The sequence below is a fragment of the Monodelphis domestica genome, chromosome 1 (assembly GCF_027887165.1).
Source record: "Monodelphis domestica isolate mMonDom1 chromosome 1, mMonDom1.pri, whole genome shotgun sequence".
In the NCBI taxonomy this organism is placed as follows: Eukaryota; Metazoa; Chordata; class Mammalia; order Didelphimorphia; family Didelphidae; genus Monodelphis; species Monodelphis domestica.
The window spans coordinates 247,056,926-247,082,441 of NC_077227.1; the positions used below are offsets into that span (position 1 = coordinate 247,056,926).

Genomic DNA, 25,516 nt, shown 5'->3' on the forward strand with positions numbered 1-25,516 from the left:
TTCATTAACCTCCTAAAAAATCCAAAAAATGAAAATTTTCAGGAATGGCACAGCCAAAACATGACTTTTGAATCAAATAAAATCTACCACAGGCATCCAGAAGTCTAAAAACAAAGGAATTCTACAGCAAGGATCACATAAGACTTGGCACTGACTATTTAAAGAAGAGGAAATCTTGGAATATGATATTCCAAAAGGCAAAATTCAGCTAATAATAACATCTCCTTTAAAAAATAGCTAAGTATAGCCCTATAGGGGGAAAATGCACTTTTAATGGAATGAAAGTTTTTCAAAAATTCTTGGTGAAAAGACCAGAGCTAAGTAGAAATCTTGAAACACAGACAGAGGAGTTAAGATAAACCTAGAAAAATAAATATATTTGATCAATTAGAAGGGGCTAAAAGATGATTAATTATTTATATTCTGATAGAGGAAGAAGAGACAAGTGACCCATCAGAATTCTAATTACCTTGAGAACTACACAAAAAATTAAATGACAGAAGAAAACCAAATTACCACTATAAAAAAATTTTTAAAGAATTTATAACAAATGAAGAGGTAATGAAAGAAATTATTATAAATTTTTACACAATGATATAACTTATTTTCTTCTGTTTCCCTACACAAACTCTTCACTAAAGCCAAATTGATTTACTCACTATCCCTTCAATAGGTGCTGTTTTTCCCACCTCTGTACCTCTGATCAGGTTGTTCATTCTCCATTAGTGGGAAGCTTAATAATTCTTCATTTCAGAAGATACTTCAATTTAGAGTGCTAGTCTGACAAACACCGTAGATGTGGGGAAATATTTCATAATGTTTAAAAGATAAGTTAAAAATATAGCTTGAGACTTTTGACAAAATAGTTATGCCCAATTATAGACCTTTAAATATGTCCAATTTTCCCCCATAATTTTAATAATATGTCTTTTTCAAGATCTACCCATAATTAGGAGAGAGTCAGCTCTCTACTAGCAGGGCTAGTAATTTGATAGAACAAGAAGGGTGGATAGTCAGTCAAAAGCATTTATTAAACTTATACTCATGTGCCAGATACTGTGGATACAAATACAAAGAAATAAGCAATCTTTACTCTCAAAAAATTTACATTCTATCTGATTAAATGACAAATATATATATGATTATATGTAGAATAAATAAAAAGAGAACAATAAAAATAAGTTAAATTCAAGATTGTTATGGAGAAGAACACTAGCAGTTAGGATCAAGAAATACTTCATAATAATAATAATCGCATTTCTATAATACTTTACAGTTTACAGAGTATTTTTTAACACATCACTTTAACCTCACAATCAATATAAGAGATATATACTATCATTATCCCTATTTTACCAATCAGATAGAGGCACTGGCTAAGTAAATTACTCAAGTTATACAGTTAATTCATGAAGCAGGATTTGAACATCATCCTGACTCTTAAGTGTTCTATCCAATCTTTCACCTTACTACCTATTATATCACCTAGCTGCCTCTAAAAAGAGAGAGGGGGCTTGAACTATGTCTTGAAAAAAGAGATTTTGTGAAGAGAGTATATTTCAGCCTTGGTAGATGGCTGATACAAAGGAAGAAGTGGGAAGTAGGGTGACGTGAGAGCAACATAGAGAAACCCATTTTGGCTCAGTCTTAAAATGCAGGAAGGGGAGTAATATATAATGAGGCTAGAACAGTCAGTTGGAGCTAGATTTTGAGAAAACTTTTAAAACACTAAATGGATGAAATTTTATTTTATTCTAGAGGCAGTAGGGAGCCATTGGAGTTTAAGTAGAAAGAGTAACATGTTCAAATCTGCCCTTAAAGGAAATCAATTTGGCAGTAGTGTATAGGTTGGATTAGAATAGAGAAAGAAGTACAGTAAGGAGACAAATTAGGAAGCCATTGCAATAATCTAGACAAGAGGGGAGGAGTGCTTAACTAAGTTAGTGACTGAGTAGTAAGAATGAATTAGATTGTAAGAAGTCATGGAGGTTTGGCAACTAAGCTTTGGCAACTAGCTAAACATGTGGAATGAGGATCATGGAGGAATTGAGGTTATGAACCTGAGAAACTAGAAGCAGTGTTGCCTTTAGCAAAAGTAGAGAAGCTTAAAAGAGAATGGATTTAATGGGAAAATTAATGAGTTCAAGTTTTGAACACACTGAGTTTGAGATGTCTCAGAGATATCTATTTTGAAATGTCCAATAGCCATCCTTTTAGCAATGCAGAGAGAGACAGGCATTAAGGATCTGTGAAAGATTTGGATTGAGATGATAATTAAACCTATGGGAGCTGATAAATTCACTAAGAGAAAAAATATAGAGGGAAAAGAGGGCTCAGGACAGAATCTTGGGGAATTCCCACAAGATAAGGGGTATGGTGTGGATGATGAGCCATCAAAGGAGACTGAGAAATTGTGGTCAGGCGGGTAGAAGACAGTCAAGTCATGAAACCCAGAGGAAAGAGTAATCAACAATGTCGAGTCTTGTAGAGAGGGCAAGAAGGAAGGGCACCAAGAGAAAAAAAAATAATCAAGTTTGCTACTTATAAGATCATTGGTAGATAACTTTGAAGAATGCAGTTTTGGTTACGGTTAGAAAACAGATTGCAAAGGGTTGGGGAAGGAGTGGGAGGAGAGGAAGTAAAAGCAATGCATGTATCCAGCATGCACTCCCTCTCATAGAATTCCTCTCTTCACAATACAGCTCAAGCATCACCTTTTATTTAAAGCCTTTCTTGATCCCTCTTGATCCCTTTCTCTGCCCCTACCACTCCCTTTGCCCCCATTTCTAGAAATTTAACTGAGAAATCAAGTAAAGATATAGGAAAATAGTGTTGAGGGAATGGCATGGTCTAGTGAAGGGGTTGTTTTTTACTTTGGTTTTGGGGTGGGGTCGTTTGGATTTTTTTTTAAAGAACTTTGATTATGTTCAAAGGTAGAGTATGGAAGGAACCAGTAGACAGAGATTGAAGATTGGAAGAGGGACAAGAAATGATGATTGAAAGGACAAGTTACTGGAAAAGCCAAGAGGAGAACAGGAATTAAGGACACACATAAAATTGGCCTTGGCAAGGACTACCTCATTTTCAGAGACTATGAAAAAGGAGAAAAGAATAAGAGATAATAATGAGACATTGGTTATGGTTCTAAGATGAAGAGAAGAGAGGGAAATTAGATCTGTAGCTGAGGACTAGAAAGAAAATTCCAAACTCTTTATGCTTAGCTTTAGCTCAAGACAATAGTGAAAATCTAGATTTGCACCCACTTGGAAGTCAAGGTTCAGAACAAGAAAGCAAGTTAATTTTGCAAAAGCAGACAGAATAAGGAGATTGATATTCAGGAAATGACATGGAGGATGTGGGATCAAGCTTTATAGACTACAGTATACTTCATGTAGGAGATGAAGCAGCTTGTCTGTTAAAACTGAAAGATTCTACTGATTGAATTTCCCTTTTGGGACCAAGCAGAACAGAAATGTGAATTGCGAGGTAAGGAGGTAGTAAGCAACTTCTGGATGACCACAGTAATGACCTAATTCCAGAGGGAGGGAGAAGTAATGGTAGCACAAAAGAAGGCTTATTTCTCACTAGGTGTTTAGGGAATGGAACAGGCTTTCCTAGCTTATTATCAATTATATTCTCCCTGAATGACCCTGGACAGTGTTGTGTAGTAGAAAGAGCATGGTATTTTAAGTCAGGAAACCTTGATTTCTGCTTAGATCATTTGGAGACCTCAAATTAGGTCATAACCTCTAAAGACCTGAGTTTCCTCATAAATAAAATTCAGGGATTGAACTAGGAACTCTATATATTTTACCCTTCTATAGCTTAGAATGTAAACAAGTGATGGCAGTTTGAAGCATCAAGGGAGAGTTGGGCTTTCTGATGAGGTAAATAATAGTAAGACTAGTAAGATTGTCAGCAGTCATTTTTATTCACATTGGCCTCAGGATCAGAACACCACTGTAAAACCTAAATACCAGGCAAAGAATTTTGGACTTAATTTGGTAAACAGTGAGGAATCACTGAAAGCTTTTAGTCAGGGGACTAAAAATAAGAATGGCATTTTTGAAAGATTAAAATAACAATTATAAGATATACTGGAGGGAATAATGTCTAGCTACAGAGATATCTATTAGTTTGCTATCACAATCACCCATCCACGAAAGAAGCTTTTGAATGAGGGTGTTAGCTAAGAGTATTGGAAAGAAAAGAATAACTACAATAACACAAATGAAAAATGAGTAAAATGGGAGTGTGTATATAATTTTGTGGTGTTCCCCATCAGTAGCCTCATTAGTAATTTTGTAAACATAGATTAAAAGTCTTCAGCTCTTCATAATTTCAATATTCCCCCTCTTCTTTATTGTCTTTTTCTTTCCTTAGTGTCAAGTCATCCCTGGTAAGAGGCTCTCCAGAATCGCTGTATTCAAGGCCCCAAATAGTAAGGCCCTTTCTGCAATACTGTACAGGCAAACCAAAGGGCATGTTAATGGAGGCCTGGTCACTTAGCCTAAAGCAGGCCAACCAAGTTAATTGAGAGATTCAAAAGTGAATTGTTGGCTCAGTGTAGCAATACTATTTTATTTTGGTAAACAATGCAATAGCAGGCCAATATATATAAATATTATATATATGTATATATAATAGTGATATATATATATCACTATTTGGCTAAATTGCTCAGAAAAACCTATAAAAGTTGATTCGTGAATTTACTTCATTTTTTTACTTTTTAAAAAATTTGTGGATGCCTTTTGTTTTTTATCAGTCATTTTGTATACACATATCCCAAATTGAAAATTCCCTTAAAACAAATAAAAATAATTTAAAACATTCAATACAGTAACCATGTCTAATCATATATATTTGTATATAATATTGTGCCCTAGTAGTCTTTTACCCTACTGCAAGAGAGGATTTTATGTTTAATTTATCTTTCCTTAGTTTTTTTTTTCCATTTAGAATTTGACTTTTTAATGATCTTTCATTTACTTTTTTTCTAGTTGTTGATATGGTTCCTTTGGCTCTGCTTATTTCATTTGGCATTACTTCATACAAATTTGCCTGTGGTTTTTTACATGCCTAATATTTGCCTTTTCTTATTGCACATTTCATATATCTATCTTTTCAATCAGTCTCCAATCTATTGGTACCTACTTTTTTCCAGTTATTTGCTATTATAATAAGTACTGCTATGAATATTTTGATAGGTAGTGGGCCTTTGAATCTGTTTTTAACTTCCTTATGGGACATGCATCGTAGTGGAATCACTAGGGCTAAAGTTAGGGACAATTTAGCTATTTTCCTAGCCTAATTCCAAGTTGTAATCCTGGAACAAATAAAACACTTCATAGCTCCACCAACATTACATTCCTAGAACACTTTGATCCTTTCCTTGACTCCTTCACTGTCTATTTTGTATTCTAATTATCTGCATATATATTGTATCTCATTAGTGGAATGTAAGTAAGTTTCTTGAGGGCAGTGTTTTGTTTTTTTCTTTAGCTACTCAATGCCCTGTACACCCACTTATGATACTCAAATTACCCCATAACAAAAGCTACTGTGGAATTTTGGCCATAGGACTAATTAATTTTGTTGTACTTCTAGAAAGCTTATTAGTGCAAAGACCTATGGGTGCACAAGATCTTGCTAACCCTGAAAGACATATGAAAGTACTTTTCCTAAGGGAAATCTTGCCTCCTTCAGGCAGAACAATCAAATTGCTTATGTAACTTGCTGTGACCAAATCTCTGTTAATATTTTACCTTTTTCTTTGAACCCCACTACTTAGTCATTAAGCCCTACTGACTCAACTTTACATACCTTCATTAATTTCCCAACTTTGTATATCTTCATGTATCTCTCAACTTTATATATCCCCATTTATTTTCTTCACTTGAATGAGCTATACCAAGCTCATTCAAAAGAGAATAAAAAGCGTTTGCTTTTATCCAGCTCAATAAAGAGCTTCTTGACACTAGTGCTGAGAGAAAATAGAGTATGGGAGGGCATACGCACAACGTCTCCTGGCTTCTCTTATTTGCTGTTATTTATTCAAAACACTGATTTTCATAAGACTAATAACTATGCACTAGTTGTTTCTTCTTTAAAAATCCATGAAGATTATAAATGTGATTTTCTAGCAGTTTTATACATTGTAATCCATCTCTAACAAATAAATGAAATGGTCTATTAATTTGATTAAAAGTAGGATTTTTCCTGTTATTCTCCTATTAGTACTTACTGGAAGTCAAATGCCCAGTAGCAAAAACTCTTATTTATTTGAAATCTAAGCTCTAGGTTTTTCATTAACTCAAGTATTTTGTAAACCAAAACCTTCAAAGACATTTCTAAAAACTAAAATTGATAGTTAGCAGTGGTATTTATTTGAATGCTGCAATATATACAGTGTACGTTGTATTCTTCCAGGGAATATATATAGCATTTTATCAACTTCCTAGTTTGGAAAAATAGTAGCAAGGGTTAGTCTCTGTTTTACTGTTGGAGAAACTAAGGTACAGAGATACCTCTTCATATCTTATAGCATGCTATGTAGTAAAAAAGTTAAAAACATTTCTTAAATTAAGACCCAATATACTACTTATATAGTTCTATTCAAAGCAACTAATGTAGCAATCAGATAGTGTAGTGAAGAGAGTACTGGGCTTGAGATCAGAAATATGTTTCCTGGGTTTGATTCTTTTTTGAGCCATGTGATCCTGGGCAAGTCATTAATCTGTCAGTGGCTCTGTTCTGTTTTTTTCTTATCTGTAAAATGGGTATGATATATTAAAACAACTTCACACAGTTTAGGTGAGGAATGTCTAAATCTTAAAGTGAGATGTATATGAGTTATTAACATTAATGGGAAAATATGATTTTAGACTCAAACTTTTTAGCCCTTAGAGGATAAGTATTTTTAATACACAGTTAACTGGGGGGAAAACAGATATGATGTTATCCTTTTTATCTTTTACTAAAATAACAAATACATAGTTCTTACTTGTTCCTCTAAAATGCAGGTACTTCCCCCAATCCATTTCGTGAATTACTTACCTGGTTATTTGTCATCTTTTTAAACTGTCAAATGACTTGACCCATCTTTCTACAGAATTATGATCTGGCATTGAAGTATTTTCAAAAAGCCGCTGAACAAGGATGGGTAGATGGACAACTTCAGCTGGGCTCTATGTATTACAGTAAGTAGTGTAATAAATATTACAGTATTTAATTTGTTGAATTTTCCACTAGGTGGCACTATGACTATACAATAGGAACTATATATACTGTCAATTCACTTCCAGTGATTTACTGTAATAATGCATTCTTTGAGATGTTCTGTTTGCCTTTGTAAGCTATGGATGTTAATCTAGCTAATTTATAAGTGCTCTTTTCCAATAAGATTTTTACCCTATTTTCTCTGTTGCTATTACAATAACCCTAATTTTAGACCAATATTAGAGACATTGGATGTAATTTTTCTTGCAGATGGCATTGGAGTCAAAAGAGATTATAAACAAGCCTTGAAATATTTCAATTTAGCATCCCAAGGAGGGCATATCTTGGCTTTTTATAATCTGGCCCAGATGCATGCTACTGGCACTGGAGTAATGAGATCATGCCATACTGCAGTGGAGGTGAGTTCTCTTTCTGCCATTTTGTATATGTGAAGATAATTCGTAGAGCAGAAAATGTGTCCTCTTTTTGTAGACAAGACCCCTAGAGTGGAAATGGACCATGAATAAATGCACATTTTGATAAGTGTGAAGGAATTTAAGGGGTTAGTTCTTTAAAGTTCCTACTAAGATATGAGTCACACACTTGCCATGAAGGCTCAACATTTCAGTATTTCATATCAGCACCAATATGTCAGACATTGGGGCTATGTGGGAATATGGAGACAGATATAGAACATCTCATTACAACTCCTTGGGGAAAAGATATGTACATGCATAGTTATCATATGAGAGTGAGACAAATACAAGGAAGGAACTATAGGTACAGTGCTATGAATTGTACATCATACCTACCTTTTTAGTGTTATAAGGAACCCTAGAGATCTTGTAATTCTTTCTCCTTCCTGACAAATATACTTCCTCCTCTACATTTCTTTTTTTAAAATTTATTTTATTTGATCATTTCAAGCATTATTCATTAAAGACATAGATCATTTTCTTTTCCTCCCCCCACCCCCCATAGCCGACGCATAAATCCACTGGGCATTACATGTTTTCTTGATTTGAACCCATTGCTTTGTTGATATTTGCATTAGAGTTTCGTTTAGAGTCTCTCCTCTGTCATGTCCCCTCAACCGCTGTATTCAGGCAGTTGCTTTTCCTCGGTGTTTCTACTCCCACAGTTTATCCTCTGCTTATGAATGGTGTTTTTTTCTCCTAGATCCCTGCAAATTGTTCAGGGACATTACACCGCCACTAATGGAAAAGTCCATTACGTTCAATTATACCACAGTGTATTAGTCTCTGTGTACAATGGTTCTGCTCCTCTCGCTCTGCATCACTTCCTGGAGGTTGTTCCAGTCTCCATGGAACTCCTCCACTTTATTATTCCTTTTAGCACAATAGTATTCCATCACCAACATATACCACAATTTGTTCAGCCATTCCCCAATTGATGGGCATCCCCTTGTTTTCCAGTTTTGGGCCACCACAAAGAGTGCAGCTATGAATATTTTTGTACAAGTCTTTTTGTCTATTATCTCTTTGGGGTACAGACCCAGCAGTGCTATGACTGGATCAAAGGGTAGATATTCTTTTGTCGCCCTTTGGGCATAGTTCCAAATTGCCCTCCAGAATGGTTGGATCAGTTCACAACTCCACCAGCAATGCATTAATGTCCCTACTTTACCACATCCCTTCCAGCATTCATTACCTTCCTTTGCTGTTATGTTAGCCAATCTGCTAGGTGTGAGGTGATACCTCAGAGTTGTTTTTATTTGCATCTCTCTGATTATAAGAGATTTAGAACACTTCTTCATGTGCTTATTAATAGTTTTGATTTCTTTATCTGAGAACTGCCTATCCATGTCCCTTGCCCACTTATCAATTGGAGAATGGCTTGATTTTTTGTACAATTGATTTAGCTCTTTATAAATTTGAGTAATTAAACCTTTGTCAGAGGTTTCTATGAAGATTTTTTCCCACTTTGTTGTTTCCCTTCTGATTTCAGTTACATTGGTTTTGTTTGTACAAAAGCTTTTTAATTTGATGTAGTCAAAATTATTTATTTTACATTTTGTGATTTTTTTCTATGTTTTGCTTGGTTTTAAAGCCTTTCCCTTCCCAAAGGTCTGACATGTATACTATTCTGTGTTTACCCAATTTACTTATGGTTTCCTTCTTTATGTTTAAGTCACTCACCCATTTTGAATTTATCTTGGTGTAGGGTGTGAGGTGTTGATCTATTCCTAGTCTCTCCTACACTGTCTTCCAATTTTCCCAACAGTTTTTATCGAATAGTGGATTTTTGTCCCAAAAGCTGGGGTCTTTGGGTTTATCATATACTGTCTTGCTGAGGTCGCTTTCCCCCAGTCTATTCCACTGATCTTCCTTTCTGTTTCTTAGCCAGTACCAAATTGTTTTGATGACTGCTGCTTTGTAATATAGTTTAAGGTCAGGGACCGCAAGGCCCCCATCATATGTGTTTTTTTTTCATTATTTCCCTGGATATCCTTGATCTTTTGTTCTTCCAAATGAACTTTGTTATGTTTTTTTCTAAATCAGTGAAGAAGTATTTTGGTAGTTCAATGGGTATGGCACTAAATAGATAAATAAGTTTGGGTAAGATGGTCATTTTTATTATATTGGCTCGTCCTACCCATGAGCAGTTAATGTTTTTCCAATTGCTCAAGTCTAGTTTTAGTTGTGTGGAGAGTGTTTTGTAGTTGTGTTCATATAGTTCCTGTGTTTGTCTCGGGAGGTAGATTCCTAGGTATTTTATTTTGTCTAAGGTGATTTTGAATGGGATTTCTCTTTCTAGTTCTTGCTGCTGAGCTGTGTTGGAGATATATAGAAAAGCTGATGATTTATGTGGGTTTATTTTGTATCCCTCCTCTACATTTCTGACAAGGAATCTTCCAACCTCCCTTTGATTACCTCCAGGAACAAGGAGCTTACTACCTCAAACAGCACTCTTTCATTGTTTAGAGAGCTCTTTTTGTTAGAAAGTCTTGCATATTTCTACAGTGAGAATCCATTTCCCTATAAGTTCTATCCATGTGTCCTAACCTCCTCTCCTCCCAACTTTCTTTTATATCAGAACTTTGGTTTCATTGGTATAGGGAGGTTCAATTTAGAAAGCTGCCTAGGGCATTGAAAGGGAAAGTGACTTCCCAACATTGCGCATACATTGGTGTGGGTCAGCCTAAAATGGGGAGTTCTAATCTAACTTCAAACCCATATATATCTAGTGTCACATGCCTCTCTTTCTTGGAGTCTCATCTTTAGCACATGTAAATTTCTTCCTGATAATGTAGTAAATATTCATCTAAAACTAATAAATTCTGAACAAATTGATAGATTTTTAAAAATGGTTTTAATCTTTATAAGCCTCTTTCCCTTCTAAAACTAAAGTACAGGATAATGTCATTACCAAATATTTCATTTCTAGAGAGGAAGATAACATATAAAAAACTGGTTCTTAAAGCAAGTGATATGTCAGATTCAGGTTTCAAAACAATTTTAAAACTTTTCCATGATGCTTGAAATTATAAATTAAGGTGAGTTCAAAGAGAGATAATACTTGTGATTTCATAGGGAATTCCTGGATAAGGAAACTCTGTACTAATTCAGGTCAACATCTTCCCTGTAACAGTTTTAAAGAGTTTCCTAGCTCACCCCAAGTTTATTAAGTGACTTGTCCGTGGTCACATAGCCAATCTGTGTCAGATATTATATATGAAATTTTCTGCAAATTGAATAAATTTGCCAAAATATCAAAAAATATCCTCAGAATTTTAAAAACTTACAGAGTTCATTTTAAAAAATGTATTGGGGGTCAGCTGGGTGGCTCAGTGGATTGAGAGCCAGACCTAAAGACAAGAGGTCCTAGGTTCAAATCTGACCTCAGATACTTCCTAACTGTGTGACCTTGGGCAAGTCACTTGACCCCCATTGCCTAGCCTTTACCACTCTTCTGCCTTAGAACCAATGCATAGTATTAATTTTAAGATGGAGGGTAAAGGTTTTAAAAAAAAAATTTTTTTTTTCAATGTATTTAGAGCAGCTAGGTGACTCTGATTTGAGAACCACTAGAAATGGGAGGTCCTGAATTAAAATGTGTCCTCAGATACTTCCTAGTTGGATGACCCTAACTCTCATTGCCTAGTCCTTACCACTCTTCTGCTTTAGAAACAACACATGGTATTGATTGTAAGATGGAAGGTAAATGTTTTTAAATATATATAGTATTATAGTATAAATGACTAATAGATTTTTTTCTGGAAAAGCTTACCTTCCCTTTCACTTATTTTTTTTCTCTTTCCCCAGTTGTTTAAAAATGTGTGTGAAAGAGGCCGTTGGTCTGAGAGGCTCATGTCTGCGTACAACAGTTATAAAGATGGTGATTCCAATGCTGCTGTGGTCCAGTATCTCCTGTTGGCAGAACAAGGCTATGAAGTAGCCCAAAGCAATGCAGCCTTCATTCTGGACCAGAGTAAGGGTCTGGGCTTGAATTTAGAACATAGTTCACACCTAGTTAAAAAGTTAAAAGTCACAGAGAAGCTGTTTCTCTTGAAGAGATCTTCGTTCTTATTTTCTCTCTTTTATATTTTTAGGACTTGATAGTAACAGGAACTGGGACTTGTTGAGAGTTCTAAGTTCCTACTTCCATCTGATCCATCCTTAGATCCAGTATACAATGAGTGGAAATCAAAAAAATGGGATTGTTGATTCATATGTCAAACCTAGCAACTGATAGGTCTCAGCTTTAATACTGTATTTGAAAGCAATTTCTGTGGCCTTCCTATGTTTGTTTTGAACCAAACTAACCAGAGTGTATCCAGTCTCATTTCATTTATCATCTAAGCCAGTGGTTCTCAACCTTTCTAATGCCGTGACCCCGCAATACAGCTCCTCATATTGCAGTGACCCCAAACCAAAAATTATTTTGGTGGCTACTTCAAACTGTAATTTTGCTACAGTTATGATTCGGAATGTAAATACCTGATATGCATTATGTATTCTCATTGCTACAGATTGAGAGGTTGAGAACCACTGATCTAAGCAAATAGTAACATTTCCCTCTCTTATTGACCACTAAAGCAGGGATCCCTAGTCATTAGATCTAGTTGTACTGGTAGCTACTGAAGATGCTAGTAAGTATCCATGACAGTTGTTCTTGACACTTTGTGGCCCCCTTTACTCCCATTGTCCTCCCTCTAACCCCCCATTGTCAACAACCCTTTGCAACAGGTCCACATTTGGCCCTGGGAAACCTCAGACCTTCGGAAAAACAAAAAAGTAGCTCTTGTTTTAAAGGTGGGAAATCCCTGCCTGAATTCAGAGCATCACTGTGGCCTGACATTAAAGACAGAAAGTTGATACAGATTATGGTGACTCCGGCACATCTAATAATCATAGTGTTTGCAACTTACCAAAAGTACAAGTTTAAATGTTATTAAATGAAGCAGAATCCTTTAATCACTAGTCATAGAGAAGGGTTTAAATGTTGATCTGTATCTTGTATCCTAGATCCACAGGGACTTTGGGGACTAAATATATTTCTGACCATTTTCATTAGAATGAAGTGTTTTTCCCTAGAGTTCTCTCTACCACCTCAGGGGTCAAAACATTACCTTGATCTGACTGGCTAAGCCTAGAGTATCTGTAGCCATACAGATTTTATCCACCAAAGGATGTTGCTGCTGTGAAGCTAAGCTTCTAATTTAGACTTAGTATCCAGGGACAGCTAGGTGGCTCAGTGAATAAAGAACTAGGAGAGGTCTTGAATTCAAATTTGTCTTCAAGCACTTTTTAATTTTGGGATCCTGGGCAAGTCACTTAACTTGCCTAGCCTTTACCACTCTTCTGCTTTAAGAGAGAAGGTAAGGATTTAAAAATAAAAAGACTTAGTAGCCACTATTTTAAGTCCTACCTCATAGAGTAAGTTCCTTGAGGCCAGATACCTTTTTTTTTTTAAACCTTTACTTTGTCTTAGTATGAATTCTTAGACAGAAGAGGGACAAGGGCTAGGCAATGGGGATTAAGTGATTTGTCCAGGGTCACATAGCTAGGAAATGTCCGAGGCCAGATTTTCCTGTCTCTAGGCCTGGCTGTCTTTCTACTGTGCTACCAAGTTGCCCTCTCAGATACCTTTTTGTTTCACTTTTTTTCCTTTGTTTCCTTAGTCCCTAGCACCCTGAAGGTACTTAGCAGATGCTTGTTGAATTGAATTGTTATATTCGAGTTTGTCAAAATGGACTTTTGACTGAAATCACTTCTACCAGAGCCTTTTTTTTTTTTAAACCCTTACCTTCTGTCTTGGAGTCAATACTGTGTATTGGCTCCAAGGCAGAAGAGTGGTAAGGGCTAGGCAATGGGGGTCAAGTGACTTGCCCAGGGTCACACAGCCAGGAAGTGTCTGAGGCTGGATTTGAACCTAGGACCTCCCATCTCTAGGCTTGGCTCTCAATCCACTGAGCTACCCAGCTGCCCCCTACCAGAGCCTTTTTAAAAGATGTAACATTTCTTTTAATCCTTATCTTCTATCTTGGTATCAGTTCTCAGACAGAAAAGTGTCAAGGGCAAGGCAATCGAGATTTAGTGTCTTGCCCAGGGTCACCCAGATACTAAATGCCCAAGGCCACATTTGAATCCAGGTCTTCTCAATGCCAGGCCTAGTGCTCTATTCACTGTGTTGCCTAGCTACCCCAATGGAATACAGTCTTATAATTGTGCTTGAAAATTCAAACATGAAATTAGACATAAAATGATTAAGCACTTTAATTGCTCATTTAGCAGAGTAATATAAATATTAATGTTTTGGATGTCTTTAACTAAGTAAATGTATTAAAATTAAAGATGTAAACTTAATGTAGTGATCACAAAAACAGACTCTATACAGAATGACTATTGAAATATTTCACTAAGAAGCTTTTCCTGAACCCAGCATTCATTTCAATTCAACATGTATTCATTGCATTCCCCTTTTGTGCAAGACACTTTGTTAATTATGAGGATACTACCAGTTCAGCAGTATCAGTAGAGACAGCAAGGTATCTCAGGGGATAGAAGCCAGGCCTGGAGAGAGGAGGTCTTGAGTTCAAATCTTGAACCAGACACTTCCTAGCTATGAGACCCTGGCCAAGTCACTTAACCCCAATTGCCTAACTCTTACACCTCTTCTGTCTTGGAATCAGTACTCAGTGTTGGTTTCAAAGCAGAAGAAGGATAATTTATAGTTTTTAAATGTGCAAAATAGTATTAATACCCTGGAATGAAGTATCTTAGTTCAGTATAGGCAAAACATTTTAAAATAGATTGATGCTAATAACACCTCACATCTAGCACTTGCAGTTAAGCAAGGCAAAAATTGGGTCATGTGGTATGTAGAAGCCTTAATGATATCTCAACTTATTTCCTCTAGAAGAAGCCAGCATTGTAGGTGAGAATGAAACCTATCCTAGAGCTTTGTTGCATTGGAACAGGGCAGCTTCCCAAGGTGAGTTGGCCAGAAAATCCTACTGTATTCGCTTTATCCTCTGTCAAGTTTAAATCATACCATCTTTACTTTGATATTGAAATGAGTGATACTGCCTGTTATTAAACTTATCTCTCCCTCCTGAGTTCTACTCCCACATTAGCAGTCATCTCTTTTACTTTTCAGACTAGATCTGTCCTTAAGACATCTCAAATTCAATGTGCTTAAAACAATTTAATCTCTTTCTTTCCAGATTTCCGTTTCTATCAAAGGCATCACCATTCTTTCAGGCTCCTAGATTTAAAACTTTGTGGCACTATCCTCAACTCTCTCTCACCCCACATATCCATTTAATTGCCAGATCTTGTCACCTCCAACTCCATAATTTCTCTCACATCTGACTCTTTCTCTCTTCTCATACAGCTACCACCTTCCTAGGTTATTGCAGGTATGTCCTCTTTGGTCTCCCTGCTTATAGATAGTTTCCCCATTTCAGTCCATCCAACACAGCTTCCACAGTGACATTCCTCATGCCAAAGTAAGATTATGCCATTCCCCTGTTCATTAAGTGACTGTGGCTCCCTATTTCCTCTAAGAGAACTATAAACTCCCCTCTTTTAAAGACCTTTATAGTTTGTTCCCTTTCTATTCTTTGTCTTCTTACATTTTACTCCTCCACATACACCTACAACCAGCTAAATTGGCATACTTAAGAGTTTTCTTTACACATGACCTTCCATCTCTAACTTATACCTTTTCTTGCTCTCTTTCCTCACCTTTCTCTCCCAAATTCCCTGTCTTCCTTCAAGACTTAACTCAAATTCTATCTTCTGCTAGAGGCTCTTCCAAGTATTCCCCTCTCCAACATTATATTATCTCTTCCATTTGCATGGTATATATTTGTACATAGTTATTTTCATGCTGTTTATCCCATTAGAATGAGTTGCTTGAATAAAAAAAGTTTTTTCCCCTTATTTTGCATTCTCTGTACTTGGAACAGTACTTGTCACATACTGAGAATTTAATAAATGCTTGTTGACGGTTACCAACTCCTTAACTTCACAGCCTTGCCAAATTGGCCTTCGTATTGTTGGAAGCACTCCCCTGTCCTCATATCTTTCCACTAGCCATCCCCAAATCCTGGAATATAGTCATTTTTCACCTCTGCCTCATAGAATTCCTAAGTTCCTTCATTATGCATCTCTTGAGCCCTACAACTAAGTGTGCTCTCCCTCCCAAACTACCTTGTATTTAACTACTTTGTAGTTTTTTTATCCTGTGTACTCCCAAACTAGTTTTAGGAAAGGGCTTTGTAAACTCTAAAGTACTATGTAAATGTGAGCTGCTATTACTATCTTTTATTAAAATGGAAATTTGGGTCCAATGATCACTAATATTAAAATTCTGCTTGGGAACTAGCAATCACACTAAGGTGTACCTCTTAGTGGCACTTAAAAAGTTGACTAAAACATCTCTCTTAAACAAGGCTGAGGTTGGTCTTGCCATATGGTACATGATTACTTTTTTTAGTGTCTTAAGAGGAACTTGGAATTTCTAAAATGGCCCACTGACCTATCTAAAAACCATAATATGCACAACTAGGCCCTCTAAGATATAGTTTAGAAGTTGACATTAAGATGGGAGAAATATTAGAAAGACAAAAAAAGTACCCATTTTGTTTCAAAAAAATGTTTAAAGTCTTAAGAGGAGAATGTGAATGGAAGGTAAAGTAGGATAGTAAACCATCATCCCACATAATTCTGGCCTCTTTCCAGCCTGCTCATCATTTTTAGCTATTTCCTAACTCACACCTAGCTCTGTAAAATGGCTTTCCACTTTTCCACCAAACCTCAACCCAAGCCATCTCATAGCACTTTAAAACTTAGAGTTTTAAATTTTTAAAGTTTTAAATTAAATTAAGTTTGATCAATGGAGACATTGATCAAACACCTGCGGAGAAGTATGGGGAAGAAAGGAGTACATCTCTAGCCACTTACAGAAACTGCTCTTTCTACTCTTTAGCTTCCTGTCCTTGGCCTTTTGGGAAGGAGAAGAGTAACACTTATAATTGACATTTTGACTAAGTTTGCAGCTTGGCTAAAAATTGGCTTGTAAAATCTTCATGCTAAAAAATAGAAATCTAATTCAGTAAACATTTGTTAAACACTAACTGTATGCTAGGTGTAGACAGGAAATAAGATGGCCTCTGCCATTAAGAAGCGTACATTCTAAAAACCCAGTGGAATTGTGCATTGGCTACTGCAGGGAGGGAGGGAAAGAGGGAAAGGAAGAAACATGATTCATGTAACCATGGAAAAATATTCCAAATTAATTAGTTAAATAAAAAAATTTCAGTCCAAAATAAAAGAAATAAATAGATAAATAAAAAGCATACATTATAATAGATTGAAGTTGTAATTTTTTAAAATAGAAATATGCTTAATATTAACAGAGAAAGAAACTAGTATAGACCTTTAAAAATGAATGTTTATTGAAAGTTTTGCTTTTATATGGTTTTTCTCTTAGGCTACACTGTTGCTAGAATTAAGCTTGGAGACTACCATTTCTATGGATTTGGCACTGATGTTGATTATGAGACGGCATTCATTCATTATCGGCTAGCCTCTGAGCAGCAGCACAGTGCACAAGCCATGTTCAACCTTGGGTACATGCATGAAAAAGGACTTGGCATTAAACAGGTGAGCATAGCTAAACCCCATTTTTTTCTATTAAATGTGTCTTTGACTTTTGGTGATATCTTGAATTTATTTTATCAATGTTATCTCCCAAATACTAGTTCATTGCATATTTTTACCAGTCTCCCCCAAAAATCCTCTTAATATCCAAGATCCTTATTTTTTAAAACTACATACATTACATACATAAGGACAACTAGTGGGTAGCACAGTGGATAGAATGCCAGGCCTGGAGATGATAGGTCCTCGGTTCAAATCTGGCCTTGGACATCTCCCAGCTCTGTGACCCTGGGCAAGTCACTTAACCCCTATTGCCTAGCCCTTGCCACTCTTATGCCTTAGAATTGAAACTAAAGTAGAAGTTAAGGATTTTTTTTAACTACATAATTAAAGATAACAAGTAAGAGTTTTCCTAACTCTTTGACAGCTTGATAGAATTGAAACATTAATATAGATCCCCTGTGGAAGATTTACCAAATATGCTAGACTCCCTCTTCTGTTTTCTTTTTAATATTTTTATAAATGAGTATTGATGTATACGTGTACACACACACAATAGCTACATACACAAATACAGAGAGAGAGAAGGAGGGAGGGAGCATCAGCTTGGTGGCTCCAGTGGCTAGAACACTGAGCCTTGAAGACCCAAGTTCAAAACTGGGCATTACACTAACTGTATGATCTTGGGCAAATCACTTGACCTTTGTTTGCCGTAATCTGCTGGAGAGGGAAACTGCAAACCATTCTAGTATTGACATGCTATGTGTTATCCATGGGGTCACAAAGACTTGGATGACACTGAACAACAGACATATAAATTATACAGTTAAAAATAAAATGTACACACCTCTATTTAAATATTTAATGGAAATCAGTGGAGCATTTTACAGTTTTGACATCTCTAACATGGTATTAATTAGTGGGAAGAGGACAGGAATTGGAGTAAAAGGATTTGGGTTTATATCATTAGATTTAGGGCTGAAAAGGATCTTAAAAGCCTTGAGTTTGCCTCTTTTATAGAGGGGAGACCTAATCATAGAGATGTTAAGTGATTTGCTCAGGGTCAGGTAGGTGTCTGGGATGGATCTGAACCAAGGTCTTCCTGGCTCTAAATCCACTGTTACCTCTCCTACAAAGTGACTAAAAGATTTCATCAGGATTATGTGTAAATAGTTTAGGAGCTAAGCTAATCATACATGTAGAGCAAATAATGATATGATTGATATATGAGTGTGTGTGTGTGTATATATATATATTCAGCAGTGTATATATGAATGTCTAGAGTAAAAGATGTGTACATGTGTGTTGGTAAAAAGTCAAAGTGTATCTTAACTTTCAATAGAAAGGTTGTTAAAAACAGAATTAAATTATATGATTAAGAACTTTTATGTAAATGAGGACTATAAGAATATTTGTGTTTTATGTATATGTGTATTTGTTAAAGCAAATAAACACGTCAAATGCCAATTTGGTAAATTCTTTGTTTTCAATTAACAGTTCCTTGTGAAATTAGAAGCATCTACCTTGCCTCGGAAATAACTAGAAATTGAACAGCTTTGATTTGTTTTTATGCCTTGAAATTAATATTAAATATATTATGTGCTGCCTTGTAGGATATTCATCTTGCAAAGCGCTTTTATGACATGGCTGCTGAAGCAAGCCCAGACGCCCAAGTCCCAGTGTTCCTGGCACTCTGCAAGCTTGCAGTTGTTTACTCTTTGCAGTATATACGCGATGCCAGTGTGAGTGAATTTTTTTTTTCCTCTAAGCCAAAGACCTTCCAAATACCTTTCTTTCAAATGTTACCTCTAAATACTCTTCTTCAAAAAATAATCCATCCCAGTTCCAAATATAATTCCTTTCAGATTCTCTGATGAATAAGTAGAGGAGGATAAGTTTGTAACTTCCTTACTTAAAAGTCTCATTGACTTCCTAGCCTGTTCCCTGCCTAACTAGAGACTAGAGTTGTGAATTCATTGATTGAGGGAATTTCTGAAGAGGAGATTCACTCCACCAATTCCAGTTGGTATCCTCTGCAACTGATTATTTTAGACAGTTGCTTAGAGCAGTGGTTATATGTCTTTCCCAGGCTCATACAGCCAGTTCATTTCAGAACTTAAACCCTAGTCCTCCTGACTTAAGGCTGACATCTGCCATACCAGGCTGTCACTTTGTTTACTGAATATAAATTAGAGATGTTTGGTTGTTTGTTTTTTTAATCTTACCTTCCATCTTGAAATCTGTACTATGTATTGGTTCCAAGACAGAAGATTGGTATAGTTACCCAGAGAAATTATATAGCTGTCCAGTTTTTATTACCAAAAGTGAACTAAGGAGCAGCTAGATAGTAGAGTGTATAGACCATCGGCCCAGGAGTCAGGAGGACATAGGTTCAAATCTCACCTCAGACACTTCATAGCTATGTGACCTTGGGCAAGTCACTTAACCCCAATTGCCTAGTCCTTACCACTTTTCTGTCTTAGAATTGTTATTAAGATAGAAGGAAGGTTGTTTTTTTTTTATTTTAAAGTGAGCTAGTATACAGAGGGGAATAAACATGACATACTAAGAGGTAGCAAAGTACTCCCTAAAAAATTCTAATAAAATGGTATTGATTTCCAGTTTATTGATATCTTAACATTTTTAATAATTCTAACATTCCATGAATGTAACGTGATATTTATTTTCATTAAGATACGGGAAATCTTCTCCTACTTTGATATGGACCAGCTTTTGGGACCAGAGTGGGACATTTATCTCATCATTATTATCGCATTACTATTGGGAACAGTCATAGCTTACAGACAGAGACAACACCAAGCAATCCGGAGGCCTCCAGGGCCACGACCAGCTCCCCCGCCTCAACAGGAGCCTCGAAGAGAACAGCAGCCTCCTCAATAACAGCTTCCCTGTGGAGCCTTGACCATTGTCAACCATGAAGGAGTGGGATCTGTTTGTTGTGAACACTAGCATCGTGATTAGGACTTTGGATCAGTGGCCACCTCCCAAGAGAGGCACAAAGAAGCATTTAATTCTTACAGCTGCTTAGAATCTGATGCCTTTATTTTCAGGGATAAGTAACTCTTACCTACACTGAGTTGAATGTTTGTTTCTGTGCCATATGGAATAATAACGTTCATTGGCTTTCATTTAGTTTTTCCTGGAAACATGTGAGATACTCAAAGTAATGTCTACTGTATCCAGCTGTCTTTCTTAAGCTCTGTTGGTCATTCTCTTAGTATGCAAAAGTCCTTATATCAACTACATTAAGGTCTTATGCCTTGACACTAGAAATTGATCAATGTACAAAAGGAAAACTCAATTGCAAGTTCAACTTTTAATGTATTTGAAAGTCTGAAAACAGAACTTGCCTTTTAAGTAAAAAGAAATTACGTTGTCAAAGTGTTCTAGAACTGTGATAAATGAGATAAATTATTTTACTGATCCATATTGCAAGTGTACATATCTACATATTCACCTTATTTTAAAAGGAAGGGAAGAGCTTCCTTTTTCCTGATGTTAGTCACACTTTACAAGCATCTCATTAATTACTTTGGGTCCTTCATAACTTTTCTCCTCCAAAGATCAATGAAAAATTAATGTTAAAAAGTTTTATGTGAATTTCCTTTCATAAGAAAAGGAAATCTGTAAACATTGTAAATCATTTTCTTGCTCTGCTATATGATGGTACCCATCATCCACCCAAGCATAATTTGCTTGTTTATTTTGGGTACACAGGGCTTTAATACAGAAGCCAGAGGATGAACTAAAATGTGAGAAAATCAAAAAACAATGTTGGACACTGCATGGTGTACAAAAGTTGAAGCATTTGCTTCCAGAACTTATTTTCACTTGCATTTCATTTTGCACAGACACAGAAAGATAGTTGGATCAACATCCTGAATCATTAAATATGAAAGATCTTTGCCAGGAAACAGTGTATGGTGAGCACCATTACAATATTAAATTCAAATGGACAAGAGAATTAAAGTTTGGCTAACCTCAGCAGTTGAAGAAAGCCAAAGCCTTTTAGACTTTAAAAGGTAGATTCTCTCCTCTTCTTGTTGTCAGTTGCATTGAAAGATGAATTGCTTGCTTCGCTATCTTTTTTTACCACCTTCCCACAAAAGAGCATTGGGACACTTGGTATTACCCCCAGCTCATCTGTCTGGGGTCTCAAAACAAACCAGGAATTTGATTTTCTTAGGATGAGAGAATGAATTAAAAACTTCACCAGATTTTTGGTTTTTAGGAGATGTGAGTACTTCAGTAGCCTACTGAGCAGGCTTTTCCTTCCCCAGCAGACCTCAGCCTGCTTAAGCTAACCTTAACACCCTTTCCCCATAATCCATTATCTATGGTGATATATAAAGAGTTAAGTGCTTCCATTGTGGCATGGCTTTAGTTTCTGGGGCTGAGATTTTGTTTAGACATAGATTTTATCAGCCTCCAGCAAACAAAAGGACTTTCAGGTGAAGCTTTACACTTTTCATCTGTTAACATTTTATGAGGAACTTGAGCAGCAAGTTCTCCTTCCAGGTAACTTGGTCTAAATTAAAGATGGGAAATTTATGAAATTCTTTCCCTCAAAAGTTAAAATGTTTGCTTTGTGAAGTTCTGATTTTTAAATGCTAACAAAATTTATGCACACTCGTAAATTTATGAGTTTGAGTGTTGGTGGTATTGTGTGTGTCTTCATTCTCCTTGCTCTTTTTTCCCTGTGCACCCCTTAAAGGTAGCTGCAGAGTAATGCAAGGTGAGACCAGATCATGACCACACGTCATTTGAATGGAACAGTATTGAATTTACTTAAAAATCCAAACTTTAAGATTAGTATAATTCTAAGAGCTTGCCTTTTTTTTTTTAAAGAAAAAAATCTCATAAATTTCAAATTTGATTTCCCCCTTCCCTTAGAATTTTTACTTCATTTCCTCTCTAGTAGTGCTGTAAGAATCAATTCTGTTATGCAGAATATTCATTACATAAAGGCTGGATGGACAAATTCCAGCCTTATTTACCATTTAATAAATTATTTTATATCAGTTCCCAATTGCCATATCCCAATATCCTTGATTAAAATAAAAAATATCCCATGTCCCTTTCTCTGTGTCTCTTCATTTCCTAATTTCCTCTGGTGTCAATACCTGCAAATCTATTATGATAATTTAGTTTGCTATATTTAAAGAATCTACAGAAGGGAGTAGACTTTGCCCCATTTTTTCTCTGGGATAAGGAAGTTTGGTTTTAGTTTTTTCCCTAAAACAATAGTCAACACTAACCTATCAAATGGCATCCATTTGAATAAAATGACAGTAGCAGAAGCTAGTTAATGTCAGTGACATTAAACTAACTCAGGGATTCAGGAGTTTTAATAATAGAATTTATAGGTAACTGATATAGTATGGCTTCATTTCTCCATGGTAAATCCCATGCTCTCCTGATCCATTTTGTATTGTATCTTCTTCTAAGAAAGAACAACAGTAGTACTTTAAACTTATTTACTATTGTGCATTTAGTTTGCTAACTGCCTCAGATTCTTGACTATATCCATCATATCTATTTTAGTTTACTGTGGTGGTATTGAGTTTTCCTTTTTTGCCCCAGATTTTTGTGATAGATCTTATTTTTGTTTAATGAGTAGTGGCAGAGAGAAGAGAGATCAAATGACTTTTATTCAAAATTCATAACTTTAGCATATAAGTCAAATTGTGAATCATTAAAGTTTTTGAAGTCTGTAACCTTTCTGCATATAAGGGTTAGTATATGACATTTTTGTTTTATTGCTGAACCGTTTTATTTCATGCTACTGGAAAATTTTGGAAACTTCCGCCAGAGACCTAGTGATACTCTGATGCTTTATTTAATTAAAGAACTATTAATGCCTCCAGGAAGCTAAAAAATAATTCAATATAGATTTTCTTCTTCCCACTTTGTTTTTTATCCCCCTTCCTTCTTGCCTTCTGTCTTTGTTCTGCCAACTAATACTTCAGAAACTTGCATGCAGATAGTCTTAAGATGAATACCACAGCAGTTTGTGTGTGTAGCATGTGTAATTAATTACATTCTCACAAAAAAAAATCTCACCTGTATATAGGTTTGGATTGACATTTCAAAACAAAGTACTGAAGGAAAACAGTCCCTTTAGCTTCCAAAAAAAAAAAAAAGCATTGTAAACTATATATTTCCCCCTAACCACACACACACACATATACACACACACTGGTATTGTTTTTGGAAATGAGTTTAATGTATATTGCACAATATTATGACTTTAAGGGTAAAACAGATAACAATAGCAAAAGAAATGGAACTTAAAAGATTCTATCTTCATGTGAATTTTTCATCACGCTTGACTTTCGAATTAAAACGGAAGTATAAGTTTTCTGAATGCAATATTGTCCGAGGCCCTCATTGGTCTTTAAATATGTAATATTTAATGAAATGAAGCTAAATAAACTTCTCCTTTGATCTTCAAGAGAGTTAAAAACAAGATAAAGAAAAAATTTTAAGCATATTCTAAAGTCTCTATTTCCACTAATGCAAATCACATTTAGTATATTTAAAGGAGAGATTAGGTGTATATAAGGAATCTTATTTGTACCATTATTTTCCTATTTAGACAGACAAACTGACTGTGTTCTTTTTCGTACAAAAATAATTACAAGGTTTGGTATGATGAAGATAACCACTATATATAAAATTATATATAGGGGAGGCAGAAGTTATAAAAGACCATAAACTATTATCAATTGGCTTTGTGAAGAAACAACATGGTAAGCTTTTTTGTAAATTTATTTTGTATTTTTTAAAATGCAGTATAAAGGTTGGTGAAGTGTAATATAATTGTGTAAACAAAAAAATCCTGTTAATAGAAAGATGTACAGATTCGTTTTGTACTATATCTTGAATCTTGTGAAATAAAGATTCCACCTCTGGTTAGCCTACATGCTCTAATGTACCTTAGTCCTGTCCTAATAAGTTTTATTTAAATTTCTTGTTTTTTTTGTTTACATTTTATGAAGAAACATTAGAATCTCAGAAGAACTTTCTAGGACAAAACCATATTCAAGTTCCAGGCAATTTGACTCTTTTATTCACTTCTGGCTCCTGGCCCCAACCAAACTTCAGCATCCTGAATATGTAAATTGTCCTCAGGGCCTGGATAAGCCAAGAGAACTGTATGCACACATCATACACATATATAAATGTGCATATGTGTATATTCATGTCTCTAGATGAAATCCCTATTTATTGCTCACCTGAGGCATAAAAAGAAATCTCTCCATATTACCAAACTAGAACACTCAGTACTCAGGTAGAATGATGCAGGTAGAAGCAGAAGAGAGCTTTGGACATCTTTAATCCTCATGTCTGGATTCCTTGTTGCTATAGGGGAAGAGTCGTGGGTAGCACACTTCTCACGGGCATCTCACAATCCAAGTGATGATAAACCATCACTGCCCCCTCGCCAACTGTAGACAAGACACAAAATAGGAGCCCTCAACTCCAGCAAGAATTGCTTGATGGATGACTAAATTCTCATACCCCACAAATTCATTTATCATACCATCATCACTTGAATTTTGATTTTCCTAAAATAAAGACCCATTTCAATTGTCATAATTGGTTGTGGCCCAATCAGGTATTATAAGATCATGGAGTTCAAGATGGAAGGAACCTTTAAGGTCAGCTAGTCCAACACCTTCATTTGTTGAGGAAGCAACTGACATTCAGAGAGGTTAAGAACCTTGCCCAATGTCACAATGGCAGAAAGGGGCAGGATTTGAACCCAGTTCTGCCAGTTCTGAATCCAAGTCTCTTTCAAACAAAGATGTTGAAACACTAGTCTCTTCCCATTCCATATAGATTAGGAATTGATTGTTTTAAAGTGCCAGCCTGCCTATGTAACTCAACAAATTCTTCTCTTTGGCATTTAAAGTTGTTTGCAGTCAGCCTCCTAACTCTTTCCAGCTTTATTACACATTTCTGTCTTTCACATACTCTGCAGACTTCTCAGATGAGACTTTATTGTTCCTCAGATGCAAGACTCCTATCTGTTTTTTCTGATGTCTCTCCTATCCAGGAAGTACTCCCTCCTCATCTAACTCCTGGAAGCTCAAGTTGCCTTCAAGTCTTGGTTCAAACGCCATTTTCTAGCAGAA

At 35.8% G+C, this 25,516-nt stretch overlaps 1 protein-coding gene across 2 annotated transcripts in view; it reads left to right on the forward strand.

Moving 5' to 3' along the window:
• SEL1L (SEL1L adaptor subunit of ERAD E3 ubiquitin ligase) overlaps nucleotides 1-24,298 on the forward strand; it is a 75,546-nt gene extending 51,248 nt beyond the window's left edge. The window contains exons 15-21 of one of the 2 annotated variants that reach the window (XM_007472690.2): nucleotides 7,115-7,202; nucleotides 7,492-7,640; nucleotides 11,508-11,673; nucleotides 14,605-14,679; nucleotides 17,185-17,357; nucleotides 18,968-19,096; nucleotides 20,049-24,298. In XM_007472690.2, coding sequence (XP_007472752.2) covers nucleotides 7,115-7,202; nucleotides 7,492-7,640; nucleotides 11,508-11,673; nucleotides 14,605-14,679; nucleotides 17,185-17,357; nucleotides 18,968-19,096; nucleotides 20,049-20,255 — 987 coding nt within the window. In that variant the 3' untranslated portion in view covers nucleotides 20,256-24,298. The remainder of the gene's footprint in view (nucleotides 1-7,114; nucleotides 7,203-7,491; nucleotides 7,641-11,507; nucleotides 11,674-14,604; nucleotides 14,680-17,184; nucleotides 17,358-18,967; nucleotides 19,097-20,048) is intronic. The other variant, XM_007472689.3, reaches the window with a different exon arrangement.
• The last annotated feature ends 1,218 nt before the right edge of the window (nucleotides 24,299-25,516 follow it).